Source organism: Chlamydotis macqueenii, chromosome 8 (genome assembly GCF_036417535.1).
Source record: "Chlamydotis macqueenii isolate bChlMac1 chromosome 8, bChlMac1.mat, whole genome shotgun sequence".
In the NCBI taxonomy this organism is placed as follows: domain Eukaryota; kingdom Metazoa; phylum Chordata; class Aves; order Otidiformes; family Otididae; genus Chlamydotis; species Chlamydotis macqueenii.
The window spans coordinates 35042657-35066292 of record NC_141563.1 but is presented as its reverse complement, the minus strand read 5'-3'; the positions used below and the strand labels follow the sequence as shown (position 1 = coordinate 35066292).

At 45.4% G+C, this 23636-nt stretch overlaps 1 protein-coding gene across 12 annotated transcripts in view; it reads right to left on the bottom strand.

The window, feature by feature from the left end:
- Positions 1–6025: 6025 nt before the first annotated feature.
- The window catches only part of NFIA (nuclear factor I A), a 251718-nt gene continuing 234107 nt past the window's right edge, over positions 6026–23636 (bottom strand). For all 12 annotated transcript variants that reach the window (XM_086753345.1, XM_086753347.1, XM_086753346.1 and 9 more), the window contains one exon: positions 6026–13208. In XM_086753345.1, the coding sequence (XP_086609471.1) occupies positions 13191–13208 (18 nt within the window). In that variant the 3' untranslated portion in view covers positions 6026–13190. The remainder of the gene's footprint in view (positions 13209–23636) is intronic.

The window sequence follows — 23636 nt, the reverse complement described above, 5'->3', positions numbered from 1 at the left end:
CTTTAACGTTGGTGTCTTGCTTGGCCTCCCTCCTGTGACCAGTGCTGTGTGGCGGGAGGAGCAATGCCATTTGTAGCACCCATCCTGCTCGTGCCCGACGTCCCGACCAGCTCCCCTGGATCCGAAGGTGCAATGGGGACGCGCGGTAACGCCCAGCAAAGCACAACGTCAACCGGCGCCCACTGCAAGCGGCATCGGGCAGCGGTGGGAGCGCTTCGGCACGCGGCGTTGGCATCCCTGGTTAAAAGCTCTTCCCAAGCGCTTGGAGCAACGAAACCTCTTTTTTCCGAGTCCTCGTCGCCTACTAATGAAGAAATAAAATAAACATTTGGTAACGAATCCAGCATATGGTTATTGTTTGCTGCAAGGACAGGGGAAAACATTACTCCATAACGTGGCGAAAAGGCTGCAGCTGCAATATCGCGTTACAGCGCCGTGCTTTATTGAATAACGACTCGTCCTGCCAGCCTTCACGATGTTTTTTCCTTCCCCCCGCCAGCCCCGAGAGGTGAATTCGGTGGCCGTGGCAGGGTCGCATGTGCCCTTCGTTAGCCGAGGAATCTGCTTTCAATTCCGGCCCTTCAGATTGTATTTTCACAGCCACTCATTAGTCACCAAACGCTGACAAGCCGCTGTAAGCGTGCCATCTCCCTCATTGTTTATATGCGAGTGCAGCGCCGAAAATGATTTATTTAGGTTTTAATTAAAATTTGTGGATAGACCAGTGAGTTTTAGCAGTGCCGTTTCTAATTTGTGGTTGCGGGGCAGAAAAAAAATAATTTAAAAAATCAATGACATTATAGAATTTATATTTTTAGAGTCACCCCGGGCAGTTTTACGGGGGACCTGCCGGCCGCCTGCCCCCGGCCACGCCGGGCAGCTCGCAGCCCATGCGGAGCTCAACCAGGGGCTGGGTTTCGGAGCCGGGAGAGACCTAGCACCTTCGGTTCTCACATCAAGGCTCGCGCCTGGGATCGCTATTGCGTCGAATTGATGTCCCGTGAGTTTCCCAACACCTGACCGAGCCCTGAGTGGATGCAGGGCTGCGGCAATTTCAGGGCACAAATTTAATTGAAGGCACAGCATCCCAGCAGTGCCCAGGAGGAAGCCGGCTTACACGGGGAGGTGACCGAGCCCCATGGTCCCCATGAGCAGGACCTGTGAATGTTGTTTGAAAGGAGAAGTTATCACTTAAAAGTGCTTTGGAGGGTGTGCGTCACCGCCTCCAAAATAATCCAGGGTGCCCAGGCACTTTCCCCAGTGCCAGCGTCGTTCATCCCCGCGGAGCCCGGCCGCGGCAGAGTGCTGTGCCGTACAACCCAATGATAATTTATCTTGCCAGTGACTTATTGATGAGGCCGAAAGAACAACCGGGAGAGGAAGGACAAAGAGGTTGTGGTGGGCGAGCTGGCCAAGCCTTGGGGTCATCGCTGTCCCCCACGCCGTGCCAGGCCTCCCAAGTCGCCTCCCAGACGAGGGGCGAAGCCACGCTCTTGCTGGATGCAGCTTTTCTTGCCACTGGTGACATCAAAATGTATTTTTATCAGATGCAGTAAAGGAGTAAGAGACTGAACTTGTGCCCCTCCTGAATTATGAAAGTTAGGAGCCTTTCTTGGACAACTACGACGGCTCGGAGAAATCCCTGCTATTACCTGATGTAAATATGTATTAATTAAAGCACTTTGGAAATGCAGAGTATTGACCTAACGGGCCGTAATGGCTCTTCTTGAGCAATTACAATCTATCATACCACTATATATTGTGGGAGGTTTTTTTTTTTTTTTGGAGGTGCGTTATTGACCCGAGGGCCCTGGGCGGTTTCCTCCCCTCGCACAGACCCTTCCTGCCCCACGGCCTTGGGCGCAACCGCGAGGCTCGCATCCTTCCTGGGGAAATCAATAGAGGGGGAGGCCCCAAATCCCTTCATTTTAAGAAATACGACGGATTTCATCCTGCCCCCTCCCCGCTGCGTCCCTCCTCTCCCGCACCCCATGGCCAAGGGCACTTTTGAGACTTCCCACCCACCCGCAGACCCCGGGAAACACCCGGAGCAAAATATTTATACATAAAAGAAAAACTTTGTGCTTTCCAGTGGTGGAAACCCTTTTCAAATACAACATTCGTCTCCCGAGACTTACACCTTCTAATTTAATTTTCCCCTAAATCAAACAGTGTATTAATCCCCAATAGAAAACATGTTCCACTTGCACAAACAATATTTAAATGGTATAATAGGGACATCTTTTATAAATACTTCTAACAAATCCTGAAAAAACCCGAATGTGTGGGCTATAATTAATCGAAATGCCAAGTGCCAGCTAACCAGGAAAACTCCAGCATCATAAATCTGCCCTGAGCTTTCTCACACATGCTGATGGATGGGGACTTGGAGCTTAAATATTTAACAATCAATAATTCAAATACCTGTCCTACCCTATTAAATTTGTCACATTTATTTATAAATGCAACATCCAACTGAAGTTGCTCTAAAAGTTGTCCATCTTCCATCCAATAACACAATGCAGCATTTTGGACCAAGATTGTTTCTTTAGCTTTAGAAGGGAAAAAAAAAAAAAAAGGCGCTGGGTTACGAAATTTCTGTGGGGAAATAATGAACAATGGGGGAAAAAAATTAAACCCCATCTACCAAAATAGTTGGCTGTGTCTCCTTCACCCTAATAGGTTTGGATAATGCAATGTGCAGGCAGGTGTTATGCCGTATGAATCACATTTATAGGAACATTTTCCAATTTCTTCAGCGCCCAAGGCAGGGAGCTGCCGTTCATCCTCCGCAGATGAATATTCTTGCGGCACGGTGGGCTGCGGCCCCTGCCCGTGCATCGCCCCTGTCCTGAGCAAATCATGAAAAAAAAAAAAAAAAAAACCAACCCAAACCCTGAGAAAGGAGTGGGTTTGGGTCTGACCTGAACTGCAGCAACGCTTGCTTTGCTTTGTGGACAGAAATAAATATGTGCTGGGTTCGGTGCTGGCAAGCGAGAGGCCATTCACTGGCTAATAATAATAATAATAATAGTAATAGTAATAATAATAATATTTTAAAAAGTAGATCTTGCCAATTTACAGCACCAGCAGCCTGGCTCTGTATTTCAAAGGGTTTTTGGGAAAGCGGGGATGACCGTATGGTTTATCAGGTGACCCCTCTCCTCTCCTATGGCCTCTATGAAAATAACAATGAAGAAAGCTCGGCTCTGTTTCCAAGCGTCCGGAGGAACGGGAGGTGGCTCAGAGCACCCCATGTGCCGCTGAAGAGTTGGTCGTGCCTGCAGTCACCTGTGGCAAGGAGGGTCCCTTTGCCCCCGAGCATTATTCGTTTTAAAGGAGCGCCAAAACTGACTCGAAAGCGCACAAAACTCCTTGACCCACGTCTCCAGAATGATTTTTAAAACAACTGGAGCTGCCTAAGGCTAAGAGAGGTTGGGGGCGCCAGCCGTGGCCCCCCCCCCGTCCCCCTGTGTCCCCCGTCCCCTGCACAGCCGGAGCGCGTCTGCAGACCTGAGCGCGAGTTATGGTGGCATAAATCTCCATCGCAAATTTATTGCAATAATTTATCAGCTCATGTTGTTGAATGGCCAAGCAGTTAATTTTAAAATGAAGTGGTGCTATTTTCATTAATACCCTTGTGCTAACTACCTATCAAAACACGCGGAGGCAATTAATACCGTGTTGCTGAAGTATTGAACCAATAAATATTTCCAGTCTTGGCTTGTCTTTGGCAGAGAGAAGCCATCGGACGAACCCACCACCTTGGTAATGCTCCCCTTCTCGTCGCATAGTCAGGAACATTTACATTGAAGGAAGATATTAAGTAGCCAGATCCACCAGTAACAGGAATTTAAAAGGCCGTTGCTTCATGACATGTGAGTAATCCCTCCAGGATATCTGTGCAATAACAATCAGCTTGAGAGAAAAATTGAGAATTTCTGAAGATTATGTATCAGCAATACAAAAGCAATTTGGCACAGTTTGCATTTGGGGAAAGAAAAGCGAAAACACCCAACGTGTCGAAATTCAGTACAAACATTTGGTCACCGGTGCGCTCGCTGCAACGTCATCGCCCGCCACACCACAGAGCAGCCTTCAAAGGGAAAAAAGACTCACAGGTGGACCAGAACGGGGTTTTCAGCCTGAATTTCATCAGTTGACGAAAAATTGAATGGTGATAAACGAAATCTCACTAAAAAAAGGGAGAGCCAGGGCGATGGGCTTTGTGCGGTGCAAATCTCCCTGTAACCACATCCCATCGCTTCTCCCTCCAAGGCAGAGCAGCAAAGTGCCCGCGTTTCTCTGCCTAAATGCCACCCCGTACTTTTTCCACGCAAAGTTTTTAATTTTCTGTTAGTGAGCTATTGCGTATTCTTCTTGCGTCCCGAGGCAAGCTGACACATTTTGATAGCAATAAATAATAAATGGGATTTATTTCCTCAGATGCCGATGGAGACCTTTTCTTCCACAGGAAGAAAGAGAAAGCAGGAAAGAAAGAATGCAAGAAAAGGAGTGAGAAAGAGGGAGACAGTGCTCGAGCCCTGGCCGTGGCCCCGTGCATGCCGCTCCCACGTGAGGCAGGGTCTGCTCGCCCTCCTGGTTCCTCCACCAAAACCCACAGCAGCCTCAGCTGACAGCCTCACTAATAAAGGGTATAAATAAATAATAGTGAACCATTTTTTGCAGGGGCAGGGACTGAGTGCGAGGAAGGGGTAGTGGTAAGGATCTGTCAGAGAGCGCAGGATCAGCCACAGACAGGGCGGTGGGGAGAAATCTTCCCTGTGTAGTGCAATTGCACTTTTTTGGAAGCATATTTTAATTTTTCTGTGTGTATTTGCACAGTGATGTGTGTGGGTGCGTCCCAGTCCCTCCCTCCCACCCCTGCACCCCCGAGCTCGGAGGAAGCATCCAGCTCCCGCTGGCCCCCGGGGCAGGTTGGCCCACGCCTGGGCTGGTTTCCAAGCCAAAGGGGCATCACCAACATTTGGGCCCATTTCTGCAGCCTTGGGATGAGCTTTCTGCCCAAAAGTGGGAGCCCTGCCTGCTTCTCTCCTTCTCCTCCCGGGGCTTGCAGGGCAAAAGGGGGCAAAAAGCTCCCATCCCGGCCTTGTAGCCGAGACCGAAACTCTGTGGAGGTGTGAGAAAGGAAATACCAGTGGTTTATGAGTGTCGGGCAGCTATTTGTTGGAAAACACTCATTTCCCCTGAAATAAAACAAGAGAGGTGGAATTGCTGCACTGGGAAGGGCTGGGTGTCACGGCAGGCCCTGTCTCCTGTCCCCAAGGCCACACGGCAGGGCTGCACCGGGCCTCCCCTCTCATGAGCCTCTGCGCTTGCTTTTAGGTAGAAAAGAGGCAGAAGGGCTTAAATGCAAAAAATTCCTTTCTGCAAATACTAATTTCTGCACGTATCTTTTAAGAAAAAGATACTGCACAGTGAAAAACTTTAAGGAAAACTTTGAAGGTTGTAAAGAAACTTATTTTTTCCTGTCTGTCCCCTACAGAAGCCTTGCGGGGAGGTGCAGTACAGCCAGGCCGAGCCACCCGGCCAACTGCAACGACGGCCAAAATGCGGCTGACAGCTGGTACCGGGGCTCTTCGGAAATGCGGTAGTATTTTTAAAGTTTATCTACTTTTAAAGATATATTGTAGCATTTGTAGAATTAATTAATCTCCTCAGTTAGTCTTTACTAGACGTGCTTCGTGTCTGTACTCTGGATGACTTAATCTGCAGAGGTTGGCCAAAGATTAATCCGTCCCTGTGCGAGGAATGATTTTGTGTTGACAGGACACCAACAGCAAGAGAAAGTATGGCCGATGTGATGGCAGTGACTCGGTTTGACCAAATATCCCTGGGATTTGGGATGAAGCCACTGCCCGGGATCCCCCAAACCTGCCCAGGTCAGAGGCCCGCGGCGCCGCGCACCCGGAGAGGTCAATGCCGCGACCGGCGGCGATGCCCGCGGCCCTGCAGCCACACGCGCCCCCCGCGCCCAGCTGGAAGTAAATAACAACGCGGGCCGTTAGCATTAGCAATTTTTTATTTTCCTTTTTTGTTGCATAGGAAATGCAGTACTTGCTTCCAGTAATTGTATTGTAATGTGAGAAGGTGGTAGCACTAATGGTTGAATACAAGAGTTAAACTAATCCACACCAGCTCAAAAAACCTGCGGAGACTTAGTTGAATAAGAATGGATGCCCACAGTGATTCTCAACCAATTACAATTTTTTTCACAGAACACAGTAAAACTAAAATGGTAACTATGAGAGTCAATACAAGTATACTAGAGGCACGAGGGGCCTGACTCATAAAAAAAAAATGAACACGACATGGTATTAACACGGGTGTCAAGTGAATTTGCAGCAGATCTTTCACACGGCCGGTGGAAATTTTAGCGCCCTGAATTTCAAATTGACGCCGAGGGACTTGGCCGGGCCAGTCTCAGGCAGCGGGGCAGGGCTAGGTCAGAGCTCAGCCGCGCGGAGAAACCGCGCAGCCGGCCAAAATGGAGATTTCTCCTTGATTGTATTTCCAAAGCAAAGAATTTTGCAGACCTTTCCCCAAGGCAGCAGTCGCAGCCGGGTGCCGGCAGCAAGAACAGGCAACGGCGGCCGATGCCAAGCCAGGCGCTCTCTTCCTACCATGCTCCGTCTAGAAACTCATCTTCTTTATTTTTTTTTTCCCCCCTTCATATTAATTTGTGGATGCAGATAAAGGGGGGGGGGAGATTTCACCCAACACAATTGTTTTTGTTCATGCTCGAGCATAGAAGATTAACTAAGTGGAAAACAGTCTTCCCTAAAAAAAAAAAGCATACAAAGTACAAAAGTTCACATTGTGTACAAGCGTTCGCCTTTACCAAGGTTTTCTCTAGAGCTCAGAGGTAGCGATCTAGCCTATTTTTTTTTTTTTTTTTTCTGGTACGGCCAAGATCTCTTTTGTAACGGAATAGCCTTGTACCACCGCGTCGCACGCCCCCGGCGTGGGCCAGAGCGCGGCACGGAGCCGTCCTCTCCCCTCTGTCTCCCCCTTTTCTCCTGCCAGCCTGCGCCTCTGGGGTGTCGGAGCATGGTCCCGCGCTGCCTCGCCTGCTCCGCGGCCCCTTCCCACCCGTTCCTGTTCTCCCTCGGGGTGAGGGGAGGGAGAGGAAAGGAGGCAGGCACAAGCGGGGCTGGCCGAAGCGTGCGCTTGGAAAGAAAGCCATCCCCAATTTGGCCGAGAAAAGCCCACCAGCCTCCCGTGTTAATAGCAGTGGAGCTTTTATGAATCGGGCCCAAAGTTTGTACAGAGTTTGTCTGAAGAAAAATATTGCAACTGTGCATGAAACTAAACAACCACATGAGGTTTTTTTTTTCTTTTTTTCTTTTTTTTTTTTTTAAAGGGTTTTTCTTTCTATATGAGGAAGTCTGGTGTGAAGAAGGGTCAAGCATGGGTACCTGGTGAACCGCTGCCCATTCAGAAATCTCTCGCAACGTGAGCTCAATCTCGTTTGTGGGTTTAAAGGACTGTCCCTTAAATTTGAACTTGATGCGTCTGTTCTTCAGAGCAAGCTCTCTGAATTCTTAGGGTAGCTTTTCGAGACGAAAATCTTACCAGGCACGGATTTCTGGTCTCAAACACCATGTCCTGCCCTCTAGGAAAAAAAAAATACAAAAAAAAAAAAAAAACCACCAAAAAAGAAAAGGAAAAAAAAAGAAAAAAAAGAAAAAAAACCCAAAACACAAGTAATACTGAATTTAAGTAAATGTATACCTCCAAAATACTGAAAACACCCCAAATCAAGAAAAGACAGAATTTGCGTTCTCAGTGAAATATCTTTAAACCTATCTGACAAGAACCAAGTCAGAAAAAAAGACTAACATAACTTTGAGTAATATTCATACAGCTACTAAGCATTATGGAATAGCATGCATTAATATTGTATGGTTATTTTACATCACCTATATCAGAAGGTTCTGACAGACAGCGAAGGCTACCGGTGTAGAAAAATCTTACTTCAGAAGAGCAATATAATACAGATTTCACAGGCACTACATTTTAATATATCAGGTATTATGCTGGTTTTCTTATAATTCTTTCTGTCCTAAAGCTGGCATTATAACAATGACCGAAAAGGCAAGGATCGGAGTAAACGGAAAGTAGATACCAAAGTTGATATATTCTTTTCTTTTTTTTTTTTTTCAGATAGATTAGTGCATAGTTTTCATGCAGATAAACACTGCTATGCATTTACATTGTTGGAAAGCAGAGTGAATTGAGCCCAAGTTGTCACATTTTTGTAAATCATTTTGCCAGCCTGTAATAGCACCATGTAATGGATTTGCATTAAACATTAAATTGATTTCAGAATTGGTGACACAGTATTCACTACAGTTAAGTGCTATGGAATAGCTTCAATGTTACCTGCTATATATCAAAGCAATTTTCATCCCACTGCTTTTTTATTGGAAAAAATAAAAGGAAAATGTACTCGATACTAATTAGACTATTGCGCAGCCTTGGACTTGATGATGGCATAGCTGGGTTTACTGTCAAACAGTAATACATGCATTGACTTCGAGACAAAATTGGCATTGTAAGCTTGATTTAATGAAAATCCTGCCTAGCAGGCAGTGTTAACTTCACAAGACCTGCCTCCGACAGACCTCATGAGGTTGATTTTTGTTATTTATTTATTGTTTAGGTGCCATTGAAGCTCTCCTTACATTGTCATGCCGGTTATGGTTTTAATTTTGTTCGATGGAGGCCTTCTACCAAAAAAAAAAAAAAAAAAGATATTTCCAGAGACACAATGCAAAGTACAATATTAACTGACATTCTTAAAAAAAAAAATTCACCACAAGGAAAAAAAAACTGTTTTAGGCTATGTATCTGGGTTTTTTTGTATTTTTGTACAGTAAATATTTTATAACACTGTTACTACAAAGCTGCAAATATACGGAACAAAGAGAACTAGAGAAAGAAAAAAAAAATGTTAGAGGGATTTTGCATATTCCTGTGGGCTGACTGAATACTGCGGAGTCGAGAAAACTTGGTGTTTCTTTTCCCCTTCGACCTTAAGGGGAGGGGGAACAAGCAACAGAGACAAAGTGTACCATGGCTGCCTAAACTCGACGCCCGAAAGTTTTTATTCTGAAGGAAGAAGAATAAATAATAATGGCATTGCTGGGGTGTGCGGCATGATAAAAGCAAGTGCCCTCGCTCGAAAAAAAAGAGAGGAATTAACTCGAGAAAAAGTCAATTCGCGCTAAGCCATTTCCAGGGCTTTAAATTTGGATGGGTGGGGGGGTGGAAACAGGTCAGAGTTTTTGTGCGTCTGACGGTTTCTGGAGAGAAGGAGTCGGGGAGCAAAAAAAACTTGTTCGCGTGACTCAAAAAGAACGACCGGAGCGACTGGGAGGGGAGCGGGAACGTTCGCCTGGAGCGGAGTCGGGGGCCGCGGCCGCCGCCTGCGCGCCCCAGGCGTGGGCATCCCTCCTGCGCGGCTCCCGCTCGGGCCAAAACACTGGTTTTTTTCTCTACACCTGCACGGAACGGAACTGCCGGGTTCGCTGCGTGAGAGTAAGGTGAAGGACGATTTAATTTAGTGTGTAATACTTTACAACCCCTGTTGGTGAACACCCTTGACCGCCTACCTCATGTTTTAAAGCCTTTAAAACATTTTTTTTTCTCGCAATTCTGCTCAGAGTTCCCTAACTTTAGCGTCATCAAACTTAATATGACAAAATACCTTCAAAAATACAGCATACCTGTAATGTCCATTTACAATGGTTCTTCAGTAGCCTATACTTCTCAAGCATAGGAATATGCTATACCATTGAGAGAAGAAAAATAACTGTATTTAAATACATACAAAAAGGAAACGGGAAAGTTTTTAACTTAAATCCAGTTCCCAAAGGAAAAAAAAAAAAAAAAAAGCAATTCTATGAACGCTGCCTTTATAACGAACAATCAGAAATTCCACTAAGCTAATTTGACAGAAATTTTTCCTCATTTAAACAACATTACAAAAGTCCTGCATTATAAAATAGGGTAGAATAAATCAGTGTAATCAATAAAACTATACAACATACAAATTACATATCTTCTGAGTGGGCAGTTTAATTCTCTCTCTTTGCAGCCATGACTACAACATGCTCACTAAAAACAACTAACTGCCCAAACTATTGCTTAGTTTGTTTTGTTTAAAAAAGGGTGCAATTTTATTGTATATACAACCAATTTACTGGTAATACCTTGTCTCATAGCAAGGTTCTGACAAAATGTTTGTCTAGGCTTTTTTCCCTTCACTGTGAAGCACTGAAAGCTGCTATTTTTTTTTTTTTTAGTGCACATATGTCTTAATAAAGTAATGCCCAGCTAAGTGCTATAGGGAAGGCAAAGGATGCTGGCTAGAGGATGTGATACCATATACTAACAATCACACAATACAATAGAGCAAAATGACTACTCAACCACTTATCAGACACATATGAAAATCCAAAACATTTTATTTTTTCCTTAAATAGAGAATAACCAGTAAACAATTTTCAGAACTTGGAAGTTTAAAAACGTGCATATAAAAATGGGCATTATATACTTTTATTGAATGTGGATTGATTGCAGTCTGCTAATAAAAATGGGTGTGGGATCTGAAGAAAAAGGAAGTTTTTTTTTTTTTAAGGCTTGCTTGTGAAAGGAACAGTTGTAAAACAAAAATTGCTTGAAGCAGGGTTCAGCTTAGTGCTTCACAGTTTGACTGCTTCTCTAAGAAGAGCCCTTCCTGCATGTGCATTCAAAATCACAAAAGTACAAAGACAAACACCTAAAACACACTGCGTCAAGTGCAGCACCAACTTTGGTCAAATAAAAAAAAATTAAAAGAAAAATTAATAATTGCTAAGCTTTTCTACATGATATAAGCAGGTATTGCATATTTTCATATATCTGGGAGAAAACAAAACGAAAAAAGGAAGACTCCAAATAAAATGTAAAATGCAGCAACATCCAAAAATACTGATAATCTAGCATCTACAGATCTCAGAATAGCACTGCCACTGACCATACAGGACAATAAACACTACTCCTATCTGCGGAACAACTAACATCCTATTTAATTCTAGATGTTGAAACTGACAATGGCTGACATAAAAGTCACATTTACAAAAAGTGTCTCCAAATGCTTGACTAGGGAAAAACCCCTTTCAATATAGGAACATGTGCAACAATTCCACAAATAATCGCTATCCAGGGCAAGGCACATTGATATGGAATTTTTTTTTTTTTTTTGTTTCGTGCAAATTAAGAAAACAAAACAAAACATCGTTTCAGGGAAAAGATGAGGAGCAAAGTGTCTTCCCAAGAATTTCAGTTACTTGATTGTATAGGACAGTAGTAGAAACCCTTCTGAAGGGTCGAACAAACATAGTTTAAAGGCAAGTGCCTGGAATAGGGATTACAATATTGTGTCTTAATGCACTCTACTTTACCCTACATTAACTATATAAAAATTAGTTACTAACACTAGAACATGCAGAGACTTTCTCTGATTAGCTGGACGCGCCAACCAGAACGTATATATATGTATAGTATAGGAAACCTTCTTAAAGTTGCATGTGAAGCAAAGGGGTGCTCCGCTGTCTGATAGAAAAAATCACTTGCACTCTTTTTTTTTTCTTTTTTTTTCCTTTTTTTTGTACATAAGATACAGGACGTTTGGGGTCCAAACTTTTTTTTGTGTTTTTTTTTTTTTTTCTTTTTTTTCTTCTTCAGCAAGTGCCCTTGCTTTGAACTGGCATAAGTTGTAAGATCAGCATCGTTCGTTTCTGTCATGTTTTCTTCGCAGTCCAGAAAATGTACCAGTTCAGGGACACGAAGGTGTTTTACTTTCTGGACCGTTCTCTCTCATTCCCAAGGTGTTTGAGAACTGATAAAACCCTATATTGCCGGAAACACGTAAAATTTGTCAGAATTGGCATAATCCATTATAGTGACTTTTAGCTTATAAAATTAACAGATATTATGATTTCATTTTAGTTATGTGCTTTGATAACAGAAAATGATTAATTAGCATTTAATGTAGTTAACATATTGTGGTAAAAGCACCATTAGATTTGTTTTTTTTTTTTTTAATTTTCCTTCAGTTTTAAAGGGATACAAGTTCAACAATAAAAAACATAAAAAGCAAAAATAGCTCCCCTTTTTCTTGCAAGGCTGTTTTTTACCCCAATAATTTAGAGTCCTGGGGTGGAAGGACTTGGAAAACAAAAATAGAATTTTCAACAATCTCTATCTTACAAAGATATTTAGCTATCCAATGAAATTGCACTTTACTCAATTCAAAATTCGATTGTTTTGATTGATTCCTGTCAGTTTCTGTCAAAACAGACCAACTTCCCCATTTCTGTGTGAATTTTTGTGTAATTGTTGAAAATTGTTGAAAAATGTTTTTTTTTTAAATGTAAGTGCAGCATTTCAAACTTTTTTTCTTTTTTTTTCTTTTTTTTTTTAGTGAATAGTAGTAGTTTGATGTTTTAAATCGCTCTGCAATTGAGTGGAAAAGAATTGTTGACAATGCTCTTATGGTTCATGTTACGTATCTAAGTGCCGACTGTAAAAAAAAAAAAACAAAAAAAAAACCCCAACAAAAAAACCTGCAATTTTTTTTTCCGATATGTTACAGAAAAACATGCTCTATGTCTGTCCGGTAAGTTATATATTGCAGAATTCAGCTACTACAAAAGTTATAGTTTAAGTGTGTTTCATGATTTCTCAAGAAGTCTCACACCTGTATGGGAAAAATCGATGAGGATACTGTAAAACAGTTAGGCTCCATATGGAAAGTGTGTTACAACAGCAAGTTGGTAAGCAGCAGCAGAGGCTAGTTCTACTCAGTGTCACCTAACGCTTACACTACCAATGAAACACTTCAAAAGTTATGAAGCCCAACCATTTCCAGCACCATATGAGAAATTACAACAGTCCTAAGTTGTCTAAAAAAAAAAAAAAAATAAAATCTCGAAAAAGTTACGGCCTTTGCCATTCAACCATAACGTTTGCCATTTCCATGTACTAGTTTGCTGTCGGTGTCTGCTCGCCTCCCCTTCCGCCGATGTGAAGTCGCTGCGCTGCGTTGCTGCTGCTTCCGTGTTACAGAGGTGGGAAGGGGTCTGGTGGTCTGTCCGGTGGGTGGTGGGAAGCGGAGACTTTTATCCCAGGTACCAGGACTGCAAAAGAGAAGGGAGAAGCGTCAGCCCCGTCGCCCGCTTTCGCTGCTTCCCGAAGGGCTCCGGGCAGCGCCGCCAGCCTCCTCTGCCAGGAGGGGGGCTAATTGAGACCGTGACGAATCGACCTAATTACAAAGCTTAATTAAAAATACTGTACAAATCAATATATATATTTTTTTCGCCGACAGGCGCTGGACATAGCTACAGATGAACGCGGGGGTCATGTCACGTTACAAGTTATCAATCTTTTTAATAGATGATGGCTTGGAGATCCCTCCAGTTCACTTTTGTCTAATCCCCTGAAAAGGCGATACACATTCGCCTCTCTGTGCCATTTATCACCCTGCAGTCGGGGTTTTCTTGGGTATTTAGGCATGTGCCAGCATAAGCATCTGTTGCTTTATACTGCCCTGCTTCAACTGTCTCGCTGGAACAGATGCACAGAAATTCAACAACAGGGCTGTTTTCTTAGGAGAAACGTGGATCGCTAGAGAAAAGCCAGGATAAAGCAAATCTGGGGGAAACTGGATCAGTGAAATGTCCCGTATCTCTGGCCATACTTGTGTTTCAAAACAAAACGCGGACCTCGACAAATAGTTTTCCTTTGGGAAAATTTTTCTTTTTTTTTCTTTTCTTTTCTCCCCCAAAGGGAGGGAATTCCCTGGGATCGCAGCTCCGCAACAATACCGTCCTTAACCCAACGGCGCAGATGCCCGGGGCACAGAAAGCGATTTTGCTCTTCGCTAGGAAAATAAACACCATCAGAAAAGCCGGCGCGGGCTCTGCGGGAGTCGGGGCAGTGCCACCGCACCGGGGAGACCCGACTTGGCCCCGGCGAGGTCAGACCAACCCCAGCCCGGGATGAATAAGAGCAGTGTTAGGCCCTGGGATTGTACGCGCAGGGGGATGCTACTTGGCAATGACATATTGCTGTGGGAATACACCAACAAGCAGCAACTATTTAGCCTGAAGTAAAGTAATACAACAAGAAAGATTCAGGTATTAAAGAGCCGTTGCTGATACCCCACGTTTTTACTTTGGCTCCCGTAATATATGAGGTGCATATGTGCGCACGTATAAACTGACGACAAGTTTTGCCAACTTTTTCCTCCACTCCTTTTCAGTGTCTGACGTGATTGATAGCATAATCAACCCGCCGAGGATTTATGAACATTTACAGAAGACTCTGAGGCAAGTTTCATGTGGGACTTGGAGATTATGTGGTCTTGCCATGGAGGTAGGAACCGGTAAAATAAATAGCACGATCCGAGAAGTTGTCCTGCTTCCAATACACCTCATTAACTAACTCTTCCTCCGCTCGCCCTTCTGAATACAAACACACCGGTCCCATATCGGCTCCATCTATTGCCTACAGATTTTATATTTAGACTTACGCAGGCTGCAATTAAACGAAATAGTTCTCATATGTAAAGTTCATAAACAGAGAAAAGTTCTGGCAGGGTTTGTGAAGCGGTGCCAAGTCCCGTTCCCCTCCCTGATTGCAGGGCCCTACTGATTCGAGGCGGGCGCGGGGAAGCCGAGCGCGGGCCGTGCCGGAGGCACCTCCGACCACTGCGGGCCGCAAACTCTTCCGAACTTTGCAGAGTCGTCCCTCACGCTTGTCACCGGAGCGTGACAGTCTTTGGCCGGGCTATGGAAGTCCCCTGCGGGGAGTAGAGGGGTTAAAAATTCAGAGCCGATGGTTCAAATCTATATTGCAGATGTCCAATTGGCTCCCATCGCCGCTGGCCTGGCCACATGGCCCACAGGGCCGGGGCTGGCGGGAGCTGCTCTGGCCTTGCCACTCCTCTTTCACTTCAAAAGCAGATTTAAAAAAAAAGAGAAAAAAAGTAGAGGGGAAAAAAAAAAAGGCAAAAAGCGAGCAAGCTGCGGTGGTTGCAGAGGTGGGGCCGCTCACGGAGGAGGCCCGGGGTCCTGGGGCAGGGGCAGGCAGCGGGATGCGCGCCGTCGCCCGTCACTCGCTCCGTCCGTCGCTCCCTCCGTCCGTCCGTCCGTCCCCCCATGGCACCGCGCTCCTTCACGCATCTCGCTATTCAGCCCGCGCCTTGCAGACAAGGTTACCCCAGAGCGGCTCTGTAATCCTTCACTGAAATAGGCTTTATTGATTGCTCTGGTCTATTGTTCCCTTTTCAAGTCCCCCAAGTTCAAGTTCATCCTGGTGTTACATCATGTCTCGTTGCTAGGGGTAACCAGACAGCCCCAGACGTGACTATCATTAGCAAGAGCCGCGCTGCGCCCTCCCACCGCCCGCCAGCCGCTCTGACGTAGCAGCCCCGCTGCAAACACATTGAAGTATTTATTCTGCCTAATTTATGACCTCCACAGCAAGAGAGACCCCCACTCCAAAAACCAACACTGTTGTATATTTAATTAATCTGTCTTTCTCTGGCACTTGGGAAAGTTAGACAAAGGTCTAATTATTGCGCGTCGCTCCCCACACTTTTCTTTTTGGGGTGACTATTTGCATGGGAAAAGAAACGGCGAGGCTGGGCGCGAGTCCCCTCCCTCCAAAACACCTTTTTTTTCTCCCCTGCCCTATTGACATTTCATGAAATACTTTAGCTGCTTAAGGGAATTAGAAAAAAAAAAATCTGATGTGAATGTAACTCCTTCTGAGTTGGTATTCAGTAACACAAATCAACTCATGACATGTTTAAATTTAAATGCTAACCACACACTCTGCGAGTTACTTTAAAGGTTAGTTTTTAATCAATAGAAGTTGCTGACTCCGGAGTTTTTAGCGGCGCAGTGCAGCTCTGGGGCCTTTGTCTAGCGTTGGGCTTTCAAACTTTTTTTTTTTTTTTCTTGAGATGATTTTAGCAATGATTTGCAGACACAGAGTGCTATTGTGCTCCTGACTAGCAACATGTCAATAAAGGAGTAGAGTTACCATGCACTAGGGTGTCAATATGACTCCTGCAGACACCGCTCGCCCTTAATACCGATGAAAAACTTAATTAACCCTTACAGGATCGCCCCAAACCGCACGGCTATTTCTTAAACTTCCGTGCCGGGGCTCCAGATCGCCTTTACTGAAAAGCTGCTTTTATGGGATCCGAACTGCGAGCACCTCGCAAACAGCTGCGTCCCGCGTCACCGGTTCCTGCAGCCCCACTTGGATGAGAAGTTTTACGGGCTGAGGCAGCAGAACGGCGAGACAAGAGAGCGCGTTTACCCATCAGGTCCCACCAGCACCGCTCTCGGGATACCGTTTTAATTTAGAGCGCCTTACAGCCGAAACGCACACACAGAATGATCCTCCTTTTCGACTAATCATTTTAATATTAAGATCTCATATCCCCCTCAAGCCTCCTATACACGTCTAAGTCTTCCCGGATTAGGGCTGAAGAGCACCATTGTCCTCCTGAAGCACCTGTGAAACTTCTCTGCCAGGGGAGAGGAGACCTCCTCGCCTCAAATGAAAACGTCTAGGAAGCGTATTATGCATTCGGAGCCCTGATAGTTGGGATTCGTCAAGTTTTTTTTTGCATGATTAGGGGGCTTAAGGGGAGAAAAGAAGCCCGCGTCCCTACTTTTGGATGGTTGAAGTTATTTTATGCCTTCTTTCAGAGCGCTGCTCAATGCGGTGCAGGCTGTGCCCTTGTGTCTAACCAATAACCTCAACCATTTTATCCCTTCACCTTCTGTAACCTATCCGACTGCACCCGGACGGAGAACGGCGTATTGCCTTTCTTAATTTAAAATCTCCATTTAAATCATGTGCGCTATCGCAATACGGTCAGGATGATATTATCTCCGCGCGTTTTCATAAAAGAGCCAGTATTTTATTTCCCCCCGATTTACTTTGCAGTACTGTTCTCCCAGCCAGTTTAGAGCTAAATGAATCCGCCGGAGCTAAAGGTCCTACTCAGTGAAATTACTGCCACGCAGTTGTCGCTGCCACTACGGGTCTGTATTGTCCTGCCGAGCATCTCGCTGTCCTTCCCCGGCGCTCAAGGTGAAACATCAGAAAGAATTCTGCAGTCCAGTACAAGATCTTCGCTTCCCTTTCTCCAGTCAAATGAAGAAGTAATCTCATCAGGTTGAAAAGTGCTGACTAAGGATTTAATAAAGTGCCTGCAGATGTGTGTCATCTCTAAGGTATTCAACTCATGTAATGCAAAACAGTTCCACACCGAATGTGCTTATAAAATTCCATTTAACCATTGCAGAGCTCTATTTTACTGTTCTCGGAGGAGTATTATCACACTTTCTCCCCCCCCCCCCCCTAATTTACAGCATCATGAAAGTTGAAACTCTGCGCTGCCAGTATCTGAGAATCCTCACAGTAGTAAGGTTTTATGAACCATAAACAATATCTACTTGACTGAATCCTAAACAGGAAGTCTGAAATGGCAATTACGCTTCTTTGATAGAGCAAGTCTATTTGTTTCTGATGCTCTTCTGGAGATAGCAGAGACACACAAAAATCCTCCAGCAACTTCTGACAATCGGGTCCTTTGTATGGGAAGAACAGCAAGGAAACACTCTGCAATTCAGGATATTTTAAAAGAAAAAAATCTGAAAGTGCCTCATTGACTCTGGTAGCAGTTTCTGCCTGCGTCAGGAGCACAGAAACAGGCCCATTGTTTATTAAAATCTCCCTACACCAGCCTTCCTGCGCGACGTGTTTTACCCCCGGCTCCCAGGCCGAACTGCGAGCACCGCTCACGTGTTTGAAACCAGAAAGACAATCAAACGCAAACTTGTTAAAATTTACTTCTACCTGCACATCTCCTGCCCTAACAATGAGACCTTTCAGCTCGCGCAAAAAGTGAGGGTTGTAAAGCGGCCCTATCTGTTTTTCGAATTAAAAAGTTAAACAAAAGTCCTCAAGGGCAAAGTTTAACGCTGCGGAAGGAGGTTGTTAATGTGGAATCCAGAACTGGGTGTGACAGTTGGCTTCTTTCTCCGGGCGACGTAGGTTATTTAAGGACATTCACACGTTTGAAACTCTGACAGACTCCGCACATTGGAGCTTTCGCTTCACCTGATCCACTTAGGGCTAAGACCGGGTCTGTGCTAGCCATTTTCTTTAGGTTTCAGCCCAGTTTGGCTGCCTGGCGGCGGGACAGGTGGGTGCCATCGGGACTTCAAAGGCGGCTGCCGTGCTGCCGCGGCCGTTGCTGCCCCGGGCACGGCTGCACTTGCAGGAAGTTATCGCTGTACGGGCCCGGGCGGGAAAATCTACCTTTGATAAGAGCATAAATGAAAAAACCTTGCAGCTTCAGAGCTCGCCGGCAAAGCGGCTGTTTGAGCAGCCGAGCTGAACCTGAGCCACGACCGCCGGGCACCTGCGAGGATTCATCACGGCGCATCGGTTCAGTTGTTTTGTTTGGGGATGACATTTCAGTCACCTCAAGATCTTCAAGGCAATCAAAAATATTAACCCCGGGAAGGTGAATTGGGGTAACGAGTCCTTCTGGTTGCAAAGAGAAAACGAGACTGTAAACAGCTAGCCAGCAAACCGGTCCTTTAGACATCACCTTGTGAGAGGTCCTGGGACGGCTCTTCCCCGTGGTGGGTCATTGGAAGGCAAGGGGCCAAAACTGGGGCTTTGATGCAATCTCAAAAGGGCTGCCAGGGTGGGGGAAGGCAGTAGCAATTCAGCTTCTGCTGCGACTGGCTGGAGGGCTCCTGCAGAAAATGCAACTGCCTTTGGTTTACCCCACGCCTGAATTTGTCCCACTTTTCTACTGGTTTCTCCAGAGTTTCTCCAGGCATGAAATCTGATCCTGCTGTGTAAACCGAAAGGTGAATATTAAAGACAAGGTCACCTTTGTGCCTATGGAAGTTATTTTCTTAGAGCTGGGATTAATTATTTAGCAATTATATTTTCCAAAATGAAATACCAAAAGGGATGTAAGTAGCATGTTGGTCATCCCCAAAGGGACATAAAACAGTGAGTGAATCTTCTGGTTGTCCAACATCCACACCCAGGAGAGTCGCACGCCCCACTACGAGCATATTTATACTGTCGTGAGGAAGATAAAACCTGTCCCGGGGGGTACACCAGTCTCCAGGCGATGTGTACGGTAGCTCTGCATCCAATAGCTTTTGCGAGAACGCCAATTGTGGCAAACTGCATTAAATTACGTGCAATAACTTTGTAATATGGACTTCTGCCTGCTGACTATTAAAAATGTATAGTAGTCCAAACCACTTCTCTCCCGGGACCAACAAACTCACTTCAGGCAAGATTTCTGCTCGGGTTCAAACCTCAAGTTGGGAACAGCTAGTGTTTTTAACTAAGTCACCCTAAACCCTCCCAAACCTATGAAAACACACTCATACAGTAACTCCTGCTGTTGTTCCAGACATCTGAATGTTCCAGTAAAGTGTCCCAGCTGGCCCCAGATGTTTCTTAAGTATAAAGCAATGCTCTGAGCGCCGGACCCCCCGCCGCCCGGACCTGAAGCTCAGCGGATTAAAGATTGACTGCGCTATGACATATTCGCATTTAGCCTGAATATAATACAGCGAAGACTTACCAATGGCAAATGTTTGAAATGCAATCCAGCGAGCAGAGGAGGCTGGCACTCTGAATATGATGTATAAATAATGTATGGGAACTTAAGATCTAAATTAGATCTACAGGAAGAAAACTTTCCCTTTTCTCCGACTCTAAAAGAAAAGTTCTCTCACAATGAGGTCATTTTAATGTCCGTCTTTTGATTTTAAATTTTGCTTTTAAACAGAGGGTCTTCCTCTTACTTTGGGAACATTTTTCCAGTTACGGTTTCCCTCCAATTTTCTGAATAGTTAAGCGAACAAGTTCATTTATTTGTTAGTAAATTGACTTTGAAATCTGCAAAATAACTTCTAGACTTTGCGGCGCACGCTGAAAGCTAACTGCAGCAACGCTAAACCGTAACCCTTGCTGTTAAAAAAAAAAAAAAAGAAAAAAAAGATAGTGGAGTGAAAGAGAGAGAGAAAAAAGAAAGGGAGAAAGAGAGAGAAACAATCCCATTTTGGTTTTTGTTAGAGGACGGCATACTACATAGATCAGAGACTTTTCAAAAAATAAAAACCCCCACTGTACACAAAGCACAGGAAAATGTGAGGAAAAAAGGAAAAACCTAAAAGCAGCTTAGAATGTGTTAACTCTGCCATTCTGTCAGCTTAAAGAGTATTTTATGCTTGATCAACAGCTCTCTTTTATTATGCTTTTCTTTCATTCATTCAAGACATCAAAGACCAGAACCACCAGTGTACCTGATCTACCAGAAGAACTTGTAAGGGTGTTCTAAAGAAACGGGGGTATTGGGAGCCAGACACCCCTGCGGACAAGGCAGTTCAAAGAGAATATTTCAACAATGATTACATTTTGTAAATCTTTGTACGAAAGACAGCTTATTTCCTGCTTTTTTCATGAAAAATAGATTCTATCCATTAAAGTGAGCCCACAGTATGAAAGTTACTTGAGATCTGAGGTACAGCAAGCGGATTAAGTGGATGGTGAGATGAAATCTTTGAGAGAGACGATAGCTTTCTCTGATATTTGTCGCTGCCATAAGGTTTTCTGACTGGGATAGAAACTTTTTTTTTTTTTTTTTTTTTTTTACATTTATTTGTAGACTTGCTGGTGGCAGGGAAGACGTTTGTAAAAGCAAAATAAACCGAAATGAAACAGAAAGGAAAATCGCAACAAATAAAGGAACCAAGAAAACAAATGGCTGCAAAAACCTTTTGACATGTTTAAAAGAAAAACTATATATATATTTGCCCCGTTCCAAAAATCGCAGGCTGGCCGTTTAAATCCAGCAGACGACTCCGAAGCGCAGCGCACAGACCCAAGCCAGCTGTTTACTTTTCAAAGCCCATGGTGGTTTCTGCATTGATAAACTATATAACCTCACACACAGAAGGGATTTTAACTATGCCAGACCTTATTGCTCTGTCCCGGCCTCTTTATGCGCTGTCACAGAATAAAAATGATCCTACCACAAGCCCTGAAATAATATCTTGCTCCAGAAAGGACATCTTTGTAGATATTTCCTGAGTTATTGCCAAAAAGAATTTTTTTTCGTCCATTCATCCGTTCAAAGTTTTGCTACAAACATAGCCAAAACTGTTCGGCTGTAATCAGAAATGACCAAAAATACGACCCACCAGCCAAGTACGGCTGCGGGGGGGAGGAAGCTGCCCTCCCGCCGCGGCCCGGCCAACAGCCACCCCTGCCACCACACCTGGGTGACGCTCAGCGGCACGGGCACCTCTCGCTGCCCGGGTACGCACCTCGCCTTTGGCACGGGAAAGAGAAAATCGCAGTACGCATTTTGCCAAAGAAGCAACAAGACGACTTCAAAACCTGCCTCGTGGTTTACGGCCACTATTGCAATTTAAAAGTAAATATGCTGCCGAGGGGTTTTTAAATTCTGCACTTTATGCTTCACTTTTTAGACAGATCTGTGTTTTCCTCTGCTGGAAGCACAGTTAAATTTGCTAGAGAGGGCAACACTTCAATATTTCTTATGCTAAATCTCACTTATTTCTTTCCTTTTATGAAATAAAGTGTGCATCTGGACTTGGAGCCACTTATAACCTCACACCAGGAGCTCCCGTGGAAACCGGGGTGGCAGACACACTGCTGCAACGGGATTTTCAGGTTTTTGCTAGGAAAAAGAAAAAGCGAGCCCTTTGGGAACCGCCGTCAGCCCGCTCCCGAAACTACAGTGCCGGCGTTGTCCTCCATTTCCCTGTGCCCCTGGACACGGCACAAAGCCGGTGGGTGCACAGGGACCCCCCAGCCCTGACGGTGGGTGCACGGGGGCCGGCGGCAACCCCACTTCCCAACCCCTGGCAGCCGCGGTCTGCTCATCCGTCCCGGGGCTGCGGCAGCGCGTTTGCCAAGTTCAAGTTCAGGTTTAAGCGAAATAAAACGCTCCTCGGGAGTCTGCAGCCAGCCCTCATTTACATGTGATCCCTCTGAACTTCGCCTGCGCCAGCGTGCCCTGTTTCCAGGGCCCGCCGAAGGAATGTTTTACAGTTAGAGCCCGCAGTGCTTTCTCAGGCATTTTAGACCCAGAGGCCCAAGTTTCAAGCTGCAGCATTAAAAGTTTCCACAGAGCTACTGCAGAGAGAGGGAGGAAGGGGGGGGGAGGAGGGAAATGAGGAGAACAATATCGTCTTAATTGTCTCTATATAGCTCCACAGTTAAAGTATTACTTTTTAAAGGGACATAATTTATTCTAGAGGCACGGTGTTATAACAACCAGTACATACTTTCACCGCGGCGTAACCCGCTCTATTCTTCATTGTGCTCTCTGGTTTTGTTGCTTTTGCAGAACTCCTTGTTACCCAGTCCCCTCTACTGTACTTACAGTTTTATTCAATTTAAGCCAGTTCCTGCAGTCCTCAGGCGAGCAAAACTCCCCTGAAGCCTCAGGAGACTTGCCTGCAACCAGGGCTGCAAAAACAATCTCCCCGCAACCACCGTTTCCCCCAAAGTTTCTTTACTTTTATTGCGTTAGACAATCGGGGAAAGTCATCCAAAGAAAATCAACCCCCAGCCCGGGCCTCCCGAGCTGCGTTTGCAGCGAGACCGCCTGAGCGCACACACGCACTCGGGGGGTTTCCCCCGGGACTCTCCTTCCCCGTCCCGCGCCGGCGGGGAGCAACGGAGCGACCGGAGCTACGTGAGGGGCCTGGGGGCTGAGGGGTCCCAGCGGGACGGGCTGCTCTGTCAGAAAGTCGCTGCAGAGGCTCTGGCTCTTTGCTCTGCTGAGTTTGGGGTACAAAAGGTGGTTTTCAGCCCATTTTCTCGACGGCCCTGAGAGTATTTTAGAGTACACAGCGCAAGAGGAAAGCGAGGGGAGATAATAACTTGAACTGGAGAGGAAAGCAACTGCTCCCTCCGAAATCCCCCGCAAAGCCGCCAGCGCCCGGTGCCTGCCTGCACTGGATGTCTGCGGGTGAAGCAGACAAATGAGCAGCCCCGCGGCTCTGCCGGGAGAGCAAAGGCAACGTGCACGGCCTGATAAAAACTGGGCAAAAACCAGGGAGGGTCTGGCTGGCCTCCAAAACAGGTCTCCAAATTAACATGGAGAAAAATAGGGGCATGGAGGCAACTCAGGTGTTTTTGCCACATTGACCTTAAAGTTAAAGTAGACAGTGAGCTGGAGGAATAACGAGGAATCAATTCAGCAGTGAACCCCACTTCCCAAGTCTCCCCTTTAGAAAAGAAAGTCAAGAGGGCACTGAGCTGAACAAAACCCCCTCCTAAACACGAGAACTTCTGATGTCTGCATTTTTTCCAGATGCTTTGTACCTTGCTAAACTGAACAAACCACTCTAAGCAAAGTGGGAGGCCGTGCACCATGTCTGTGCTCAGCATGGCTGTGGGGATTGACGATGGGACATCTCGCTTTACACTGTGGGGGCCAGGGACATGGTGGCCGATGAGGC